Genomic DNA, 10,995 nt, shown 5'->3' on the forward strand with positions numbered 1-10,995 from the left:
GCTTAGGGCCTCATTAAATTACTGAGACTGGCCCTAAACTTACAATCCTCCTGCCTCAGCCTCTTAAATCACTTGAGATTACAAACATGTACCACTGTACCCAGATGGTAGACATAATTCTGATAACAGAACTTAAAAAGAGGGAAATTAAATTATCCAGGTGGGCCCACTGAAATTAAATGGGCCTTTAAAAATGGAATTAGAAGGGGCTAGAGACGTAACTCAGTGGCATAGCACTTGCTTAGCATACCCAAATCCTTGGTTCAATCCCCAGCACATGTGTGTGCACGTGTACACACATACATATACATATACGAAGTGGAAGTAGAAGACAGAAGGCTAGATCAGAGAGATAGATGAAAGAAGTAGCAGAGGAGATTCAAAATGAGAAGGGACCTGACCCGCTACTGTCAACTTTGAAGACAAGGGGGCCAAGAGCCAAGGAACATGGTGGCCTCTGAAGGCCCTTTATCTAACAAATAGCAAGGAAATGGGACCGTGATTATTCATCTACAAAAAGCTGAATTTTGGGGCTGTGGTTGTAGCTCAGTGGTAGAACACTTGCCTAGCATGTGTGAGGTAATGGGTTCAATCCTCAGCACCACATAAAAATAAATAGATTAAATGAAGTATTGTGTCCTTCTACAACTAAAAAAAAATTTTTTTTTAAAAAAGCTGAATTTTACCAACAAATGTATGAGCACACAAATGGATTCATCTCCATCCTAGCCTCCAGAAAAGAACAGAGACCTGCCAACATTTATATTTTAGACCAGTAGAGACCCTGTCAAACTTCTGACTTATAAAACTGTAAGATAATACATTTGTGTTTTAAGCCACTTAATTTGTAGTAATTTGTGATAGCTGCTATAGAAAATTTATTCTTACCTTAGTAAACTTCCAGTTTGAAGTACTCATCAAAAGAAAAGAGAAAGGACCCTACAGCCATTTAAACAATATTTTAAAAATTTAATTCAGTCTGGTTCTGAATGATTCTAGTATATTAAGTTGTGCTATAACTGGAAATGTATGGTCAACAAAAACAATATGAAAATTGTTTCATCTAGGAGTGATTTCTAAGGCAGCACCTTGAGTTTCCATAAAAACAGAACCCTCCGTCTCAGAAGAAGGGATGTCAACAAGAGGACCCGATTCCTCTGTATCCAAATGCAGTGATTTCTCCTGTTCATAGATCAGGTTTGAACTGTCTTTCATTTGAATCTCTTGCTCTTCCAATTCCAAAGGTTTTTCTGAGGCTGAAGCTACAACTTCATCTTCATTTTCATGTAGAAAGCTACAAATCATGTTGGGTCTATAGGAGAAATCATTATCCTTCATTTGTAGCCATTCTACTCCACCTAATTAAGCGGGGGTAAGGGGCAAACCAAGAAAGAAATATGAAAAAGAAATTTTAGTTGTCTATTTTTCTTTAAATTTTCATCCTATGGTTATGTCAAAGCAAAATCCCAACATAAACCAACTATAAATATCAATAAAATAATTATGTAATTTCCAGGCATTGGAATGGAGTATATGAATCATCACAATCACTATAAGCAATTAACTTCAATTATTGTTCCCATGCACCTTTCCCAGTTAAATTCACAACTCATTCTGAGAAACTGAGCTGCCATCTCATGCCTTAAAGAAAACTGTTACTTCCCTACAATTTTATTTTTAAAGTAAAAAAAAAATTTTTTTTTAGTTGTAGATGGACACAATACCTTTATTTATTTATTTTTATGTGGTGCTGAGGATCGAATCCAGTGCCTCACACATGCTAGGCGAGCACTCTACCACTAAGCCACAATCCCAGACCTCTACAATTTTAATATATAATACTACTATCTCACCTTCCAAGTCAGGACTCTCATATCATTTTATCTTTCCTCTCCTTTCCCCTTTCTTTCTTGCTTTCTTTGTTGTGGTAGAGGTGGATGCTGGGGATTGAACCCAGGGCCTCACATATGCTACACACATGCTCTACCTCTGAGCTACACCCCCAACCCTCCTCATTCTCATATTATTCTGAGTTGGAACATTCAATTGTGAATGAAATAAGACAGTCTCAAACAAAAAATCACCTTGAAAAAAAATTTTGTTCCTTTCCATACTTATTTCCTCATCTCTCAATTAAGCCCCGACAAAGTTTGTTCCAATAATGCTAATCATTTTTTTTTCTCTTGTCCCTATTACCTTTCCAGCCAAATATTTTCAACAGATGAGAAGTCTGAGCTTGCCACAGAAATTAAAAGGATCCACTGAATTCCACTAGATATCTCTAAGATACCTCATCTTCCTGCCTTGTTCACTCTTCCATCTGCTCCCATTCCCCACCATAAAGTAACTTTTCTGAAGGTACTGCTTGCTTCCTCAATACTAAATCAACTGCCATCCTAGCAGGACTTTCAATTTGTCCTGTGGGGATGTCCATCTAGCAAGGCCTCCTCACAACAGCCAAAATAAATTTACCAGTGATACAAATAAACCATCTCATGAAAGTCTTAAGATGACTACAGCTCAAACAACATATTACCTGCAAAATCACAGGAAGACCCTCAATCAGAACCATCTACCTAATTCTTCCTAAATTCCTGATTCCTGAGTGTTAAGAAACTAGTTTTTGTTGTTTCAAGCCATCAAGCTTAGGGGTATTTGTTATGCAGCAATTGACAGAATCCAGACTTGCACAGATGGTTGCTTACTTGACAGAACATAATTTCCAAATCCTCCCAAAGAACTATCACATTAATAATCTAATAATGAATGCCATGAGAATAAGAAATTCTGAACTTCCTTTAATAAGAAAATGTAAATAATAGCTAAGCTTATGATATGTCCTTCCCTTCCAAACTCATTCTTGAACCTAGTATTTTCTCCTTCCTATTATTTTTCAGGATGCATGAAAAAAAAAATAATTTTGGGATATACACAATAAAAACAAAGGTTTCTATGTAGTTGTGTACAGAACGGTACACTTAATTTCTATATGATCAATGTACCTTCAAATATTTATTTCTTGCCTAAAACATACTAAATCTAATTAAGCCATGTGAGTAGAGTCTAATTTACTAGAATTTCAAATATGTCATTGAACAGTGAAATTTTAAACCATGGAGTGATTATCTGTTCAGCTCCACAGATGTGCCTGAATGGGGCAAGACACTCTGCTCTACAGTTTCTAGACTATGATGTCAGCAACTAGAGAAGACTAAATAGACACTAACTACGAACTAGACTCAGGTTGAACAATTACTGTCCTAGAGTTTCCCTGTCATATAAAGCCAACTTCCTCCAACTGTGAGTTTGTTGGGGAAGGTTGCTGAGGCTGCCAAGTTCCCAGGGATGCCCTGCATTTATTTACACCTTGAAAATGCCAAACACTAGCATCATAACCAATGCATTTCGAAGTTGGTTTTTAGTGAAGAAAGAAATGGAAAGAAACAGAGAGAGACAGACAGACACTGCTGAATTCCCTAAGGCCTGGAAATCGTATCACCTTTCTTGACAAACTTCTTAGTTTGTAATTTCCTCACCTATATTCGAGTTTGATTGAATTTTAAATGTTTGGTACTTTTCATGCAGCACTCTTAATTTTATTTACTTTTTTCTTGTGGTGCTAGAAACTGAATGCAGGGCACATGCTACTCACTCTTCTTCTGAGCTACACCCCAGCCCAAACGAATGTCTATTAACTCTAGATTTTGCTGCTATTAGCTCATAAACAGGCTCATTACAGTGAGGCTCTGAGGCACATGTCTGAAATCCCAGTGATTTGGGAGGCTGAGGCAGGAGGATTACAAGTTCAAAGCCAGTCTCAGTAACTTAGCAAGATCCTGTCAAAATAAAAAGGATGGGATGTAGTTCAGTGGTAAAGTGCCCCTGGGTTCAATCCCCAGTACCAAAAAATAAATAAAATTGAACATATTACATACAGTTATTACTGCAAAATACAGGGAATATCCTGGCAGCAACGTGTTTCATTTTCTTCATAGTCCTGGAAATTGAACCCAGGGTCTCACAAATGTTAGGCGAGCACTCCACCACTGAGTTACATTCTTAATCCCTTTCATCTTTGAGACAGGGTCTCAACAGGTTGCCAAGACTGGCTCCAATCTGCAATTCTCCTGCCTCAGCCTCCTGAGTCATTGAGATTTCAGGGGTCTGCCACCATGTTCATCTAGCAATATGTCATTATAGGATATAACACTGTATCACCTCTGTTTAGGGAATGAAGTGAACTAACCTATGTTTTCTTCTCCTTCCTTCTTTTCTGTCAGAAGAGTTCTTGTCATGCTGAGTTTCTTCATTGTATGGCATTTGTATTTTAGCACTGTTTTATTATTGCCTTCTGCATCCACTGGAACATAAAATGAACTCAATTATTACACTGTTTGATGCCAGCAAATAAAATAATGATGTTAAGCCTTGGTAATTTTCAGTTTATGGAGTTTGACTAAACCATTTCTATTACCATGGTACAGTAAGTTCAAAGTACAATTTACCTCTCCTGTTCCAAGCACAGAGAAATGATAGATAAAATATTACCACTTAAAGACACTAGCTAGATTCAAAAACAACACCCACCTCCGAGAGAGAGAAATGCAAAGCTATGAGTGAGATTAAAGCCATAGGTCTAATAGGCTCAAGTCCTAAAGTGGGACACTGGGGTTAGGAATTCTGGCCCATAGAGTAATAGGGTTTATAATTGTACCATTCAAAATGGAGGACCAAAATCAGGCTTATTACTTGACACCAGAGGCTGGCGTGGAGACGTTTCCATTTATAAAAGAAGGCTGAGGAAAAAACTGCTGACAATCTGCTACTAGAATTGTGTGGATCTAGGTAGGAGGAGGAGGCTCTGAGTCAAAGATATGAAGCAATGAAAAACTTACACATTATTGCTCTTTGAGTGTAAACTGGTATTAGTGATATTTAACAATTTGAAAATGAAACTGTTGCTATGTGGCCAAATAATTTTACTTGATTCAACTTAAAGTTGAAGATGACACATTTAATCTTTTTTCTTTCTTTTTTTTTGGGGGGGTGGGTATTGGGGATTGAACCCAAAGATGCTCAACCACTGAGCTACACCCCCAAACCTTTGTTTTTAATGTGAATCATGGTCTTGCTAAGTTGCTCAGGCTGGCATCAAACTTGCAATTCTCCTGCCTCAGTCTCCTGAGTAGCTGGGGGATATTTGGGATCACCCAGCTAGAAGCATTTTTATAGTGAGGTAATCAGTCTAACTGGGCAAGGTGGTGCACATCTATAATCCCAGCAACCTAAGAGGTTGATAAAGGAGGATTCCAAATTTGAGGCCAGCCTCAGCAACTCAGCAAGACCCTGTCTCGAAATAAAAAATTAAAATGGGCTGGGGATGGAGCTCAGTGGCAAAACATCCATTCAATCCCCAGTACCAAAAAAACAACAACAAAAAGGACAATAACCGTTTACATTCACAGTAGCAGTGAAATAGAAATCAACTGTGGTAGTCACAAAATACCATGCAGTAGGGAAAACAAATAAATTAGCACTATACATATTAACATGTATGAATTCTAAAACATATTGAGAGAAAAAAGTTAAAAGAATGATGTGCATAGCATGTTATAATTTATTTATTTATTATTTATTTAATTGGCACCAAGGATTGAACCCAGCGGTGCTTAACCACTAAGCCATATCCCCAGCCCTTTTTATTTTGGGACAGGGTCTCAAGAAGTAGGTCAGGGCCTTGCTAAGTTGCTGAAGCTGGTCTCAAACCTGTGATCTTCCTGCATCAGCCTCCAGAGTTGCTGGGATTACAGGTGTACATCACCACACCTGGTCCTAGCATGTTGTATCCATTTTTTCTTTCTGTTTTTCAGTGCCAGGGAATCAAACTAAGGGCCTTGCACATGCTAGGCAAGTGCTTTCCCACTGATTTACACCAGCTCAAGTTTGAAAATATATAAAACTGTTATTGTTTGTAGATGCATACATATGTCATATAGAATTAAATGTAGAAATGATAACAAATTCAGGAAAGCAATTACCTATGAAGACACAGGGAAAAAGGATATACAGGGATTTCAATTGTACTTTGAAAGTTTTTTAACTGTAATCTGAGTCAATCTTGGCAAAATGATAGAATATGATGCAGTTAGGCAAACACACACAAGATGTTTAATTTTAAAACTTACCATATGTGGTATGTTACAATTTATTTATTAATTTTGGTACCAGGGATTGAACCCAGTGCACTTTACCACTGAGCCACATCCCCAGCTCATTTTATTTTTTTTATTTTGAGACAGGGTCTCACTAAGTTGATTAGGGCCTCTCTAAGTTGCTGAGGCTGGCTTTAACTTGCAATTCTTCTGCCTCAGCCTCCAAGCTGCTGGGATTACAGGAGTGCACCACCACGCTTGTTACAAATAATTTAGATCAAACAAACAAACAAACAAACAAAATTTAGCCAGGAGTTAAATTACAGGAGCCAGGCATTATTATAATCTGAGTAACTTGGGAGACTGGGGCAGGAGGATCACATTAGAAGTCAGTTCGGCAACTTAGGGAGATCTTGTCTCAAAATAAAAAATAAAAAGGACTGGGGAGGTAGCTCAGTGCCACTGGGTTCAATTCCCAGAGGGTAAAAAAGGAATTAATTTTGCTTGCCTATCAATTACGTACCATGTTCAGCATTTTCTTCAAATATAACACAGGTTCCAAGAGTATCTGCAGGAAAAAAAAAAAAAATCAAAGGCAAATTAAGAAATAACACAGGTACTTTCTCTGAAATATGAAAAGGAGTTTGATCTATATGACATCTTCTTACCTTCATACTCTCCAGCAAAGACATAGCTATCCAATTGCAGAATGGGCCTTTCAGTGTCAATCCCCTACAACAGTATAAAGGATCATAAATAACATCAAAAGAAAAAGCCTTCACTGTGTGACCTTGCTACCAAAGAAAATGATTTCCCAAAGTGGGAAACCTAAAGAGCAATTAGTTCTAGCAAGCACAAGTTAAACACTGCTCTCATCCCAGGAGCTCCAACCTGAAGACTACTTAATTAATACCCAAGTAGCAAGGTCTGTTTCAATCAATAATAAGAACACAAAGTTTTGTGAGAAGTATTTTAAGATAAAGGGATTTTAAGGTAAAGGGATAAGAGCTCAGGATGTAGCTGGGTAGTACAGGTGTGCTTAGCATGCACAAGGCCGAGTTCAATCCCTAACACTGGGGGGCGGGGAGCCGATAATAATTTATGGTGTCATAGTTCAAATCTACAACAAGTGATGTCTTTGAAATCCTTTCCTAAATTACCCAGGCTGGCCTGGAACTTGCGATCCTCCTGCCTTAGCCTCCAGCCTAGATGGGATTGCAGACCATTTTTGTTTTAAGAAAATCTGTAACAATCCCCCAATTCTAGAAGACTCACCAAAATCTTGCATTTATTTTCACATTTTGAGAGAAAGTCTGAATCGATGATTCCCGATAATTCGACCAGAACGAACTGCTCCTGGTGGAAGAAAACAAAGAGTTCACCAGCTAGCATGTGAGTGAGCGAGAAGAAGCAATAAACACAAAAAGCCAAAAATTCCCATTGTAATGAGTCCACCTTTGTGGAAACTGGATCCGGTTTTCAACGAAAAGATAAACGCGATGTTACCTGGGGTAACTTCCCAGCACTTCTGCATTCTTACTATGGTGGGGCAATCAAGATTAAGACCACACGCTCCCCAGCTCCGCGCCCAGGGCGGAGAAGCGGCCGAAGCGCCAGGGGGCCTCCCGCCCGCCCGCGGCATCCCTTACGCCCTCCCCACGCCCAGCCTGTACACCCATCACGGCGACCACCGTGCAGGATTCCGACATAGTGCTTACTGCCGCCTCCTCCTCCTCTTCTTCCTCTCTGTCCTCCCTGGTCGACTCCTCGGCCGCTGCCATGAGTCTTACACCTCGGCGCCTGGGTCAAGAGACAGGACCGCCCGGCGCCGCCATCTTGAGAATGGGCAGCGGCTCCCACGGGTAGCTCCTGCCAGAACGCGAGATGGAGACCTTCGGCCGAAGGCCCGCTCACGCGCCTAGAGCGCCGGGGCTCACGTGGGCAGCGTCGGCCCCGCCCCTTCCTGCGCCTCCGAGCCTGGAGCTGCGTTATGATGTCCGCCGCTGTGATCCCTGGGCTGTGTTGGGACCCATGCGATTGGGAGCTGCTGGGCTCCTAGCCCAGCTAGTGGGAGAGGACGGGTGAGGCAGAGGGGAGAAAGAAGGTGAAGCAAGAAAACCAGGGTGTGCGCGGAAGTGTACAAAGACCTAGTGTTGACTCACCTCTACGTTTCTGGAAAAGAAATTCTTAATATCTTAATAATTCTTAAATTCTTAATAATTTTTAACGGTGAGCGTTAAAAATACAGGATCCTCCAACCAAGTTAAAGGCGCATTTATTTTACCGGATGTTAAGTTGGATTTCAATCCTGCAAGAGCATAGAATCCATAAGAGTATGTAAGTGAATCCATCCAGTGCATCAAATTTTTGTGAGCCTATAAAGAGAACCCCACCACCACCACCACCACCACCACCACCGTTGAACCCAGGGCAACAAGCAAGTGCTCTATTACTGAAATAATCTTCGATGTGCCTGCCCTGCTTCCCCCCTCCCCCAGCTTAATTTTGAAGCAGGGGCGGGGTGAACAACACAGGCTGACCTTGAACTTGTGATCCTCCTGCTTAGTTGGGATCAACATGCATGTGCCACCATGCCTATATCTACAGATACATACACACACACACACACACACACACACACACACACATACGTATTTCTAGACTTTTTAACAATTTTTTTTAGTATTTTTTATTTATTACCACAACTCCAGCCCCTAGATTTACTTCTCCATATACAAGTCTAAAAACATTAACTATTTTTTTTTTTTTTTTTTTTTTGCGGTGCCTGTGATGGAACCTAGGGCCTTGTGCTTGACAGGCAGGCACTCTACCAACTGAGCTATATCCCCAGCCCACCGTTCACTCTTTCTATGATCTAGAACTTTATACTCTTATCCCATTAACAGTTACATTCTACACCTCTTCCCATTCTCTTTGTCCTCCATTAGAAACTGCAGACCTTATTGCAAATCTATTTGTTATACCGTAGATAATAATTGAACTCATCCTCTGTGTTTATTATGACAATATTGTTAACATCTTCATAGGGGCTATTTGGTTTACGGCTGCATATTGTCTGTACTGGGTGCTGCTATTATTGATCTCCCCCTTAAAGTAGAGGTTTTGGAAATCTGCAGGGTCACTATAAGCCCATAGAGGGGAAACTGCAATACACCAGATCTGCACTGCTAGAGGGGAAGATACATGAACAACATGAAAAAACAAGGAAAGAAAATGATCCAAACAAACCTAGATTCTATATTAATAGAATTCAGTCACAGTATGGTAGAAGAAATGTCAGAAAAGGAGTTCAGAATATACATAATTAAAATGATTTGTGAAGCAAAGGATGAGGTAAGAGAGCAAATGCAGGCAATGATTGATCACTCTAATAAGCAGTTGAAAGAGCAACTGCAGGAAGCAAAAGATCATTTCAACAAAGAGACAGTCTAAAAAAAAACAAAAACAAAAACCACACAAATCCTTCAAATGAAGGAAACAGTAAACCAAATAAAAAACTCAATGGAAAGCATCACCAACAGACTAGACACTTGGAAGACAGAACCTCAGACAATGACACAAAATATTTAATCTTGAAAATGAAGTTGACCAAACAGAGAAGATGGTAAAAAATCATGAACAGAACCTCCAAGAATTATGGGACATCATGAAAAGACCAAATTTAAGAATTATTGGGATTGAGGAAGGCACAGAGATACAAACCAAAGGAATGAACAACCTATTCAATTAAATAATATCAGAAAATTTCCCAAACCAGAAGAATAAAATGGAAAATCAAATAGAAAAAGGCTTACAGAACACCAATTGCACAAAATCACAACAGATCCATACCAAGGCACATTATAATGAAAATGCCTGACACACAAAATAAAGATAGGATTTTGAAGGCTGCAAGAGAAAAGCATCAGATTACATATAGGGGGAAATCAATATGGATATCAACAGATTTCTCAGCCCAGACCCTAAAAGCTAGAAGGGCCTGGAACAACATATTTCATATCTGAAAGAACATGGTTGCCAACCAAGAATCCTCTACCCAGAAAAACTAACCTTCAGATTTGAAGATGAAATAAAATCCTTCCATGATAAACAAAAGTTAAAAGAATTTACAAATAGAAAGCCTGCACTACAGTATATTCTCAATAAAATATTCCATGAGGAGGAAATGAAAAACAACAATGGGGGTCAGCAAAGGGAGTAACTACCATAAAGGAAAAACCAATCAAAGCAGAAACCAAGTCAAATTAAAAACCAAAAACAAGCCCAAATGACTGGGAATACAAATCATATCTCAATGATAACCAACCCTGAATGTTAATGACCTGACCTCATCAATCACAAGAGATAGATTGACAGATTGGATTAAAAAGAAAGACCCAACAATATGCTTCCCTCAAGAGACTCATCTAATAGATAAGGACATCCACAGAATAAAGGTGAAAGGATGGGAAAAAAACCTATCATGCACATGGACTCAGTAAAAAAAGCGGGGGTTTCCATCCTTATTTCCGATAAAGTGGACATCAAGCCAAAGTTAGCCAGAAGGGATATAGAAGGACATTCATACTGCTTAAGTGAACCATAAATTAGGAAGACATAATGATAGTAAATATTTATGCCCCAAACAACAGTGCATCCATGTATATCAGACAAATCCTTCTCAATTCCAGGAATCAAATACACCACAACACAATAATCCTGGGTGACTTTAATACACTGCCATCACCAATGGATTGATCTTCCAAACAAAAACCAAACAAAGAAACCATAGAAGTCAATAACACAATCAATAACTTAGACTTAACAGACATATATAGAATAT

General features: G+C 39.3%; 1 protein-coding gene across 1 annotated transcript; it reads right to left on the reverse strand.

The window, feature by feature from the left end:
* Window positions 1–946: 946 nt before the first annotated feature.
* Window positions 947–8,074, reverse strand: GTF3C6 (general transcription factor IIIC subunit 6). Its single transcript, XM_079149173.1, has 6 exons — window positions 7,871–8,074; window positions 7,428–7,508; window positions 6,821–6,884; window positions 6,676–6,720; window positions 4,247–4,360; window positions 947–1,358 (listed from the first exon to the last, which is right to left on the reverse strand). Exons 1-6 carry the CDS (start codon window positions 7,931–7,933, stop codon window positions 1,060–1,062), a joined length of 666 nt encoding a protein of 221 aa, XP_079005299.1. The 5' UTR covers window positions 7,934–8,074; the 3' UTR covers window positions 947–1,059.
* Between the last annotated feature and the right edge of the window lie 2,921 nt (window positions 8,075–10,995).

The sequence above is a fragment of the Sciurus vulgaris genome, assembly GCF_902686455.1.
Source record: "Sciurus vulgaris genome assembly, chromosome: 7".
Taxonomy (NCBI): domain Eukaryota; kingdom Metazoa; phylum Chordata; class Mammalia; order Rodentia; family Sciuridae; genus Sciurus; species Sciurus vulgaris.

What these genes read in the sequence shown, in the direction of transcription:
- GTF3C6 (XM_079149173.1), bottom strand. Translation starts at nt 7,933, where the DNA reads ATGGCAGCGGCCGAGGAGTCGACCAGGGAGGACAGAGAGGAAGAAGAG. An exon ending in CTTTGCTGGAGAGTATGAAG is followed by an intron (nt 6,721 to 6,820) that starts GTAAGAAGATGT and finishes TTTTTCCTGCAG; the next exon opens with ATACTCTTGGAACCTGTGTT. An exon ending in TGAAGAAAATGCTGAACATG is followed by an intron (nt 4,361 to 6,675) that starts GTACGTAATTGA and finishes TTTATGTTCCAG; the next exon opens with TGGATGCAGAAGGCAATAAT.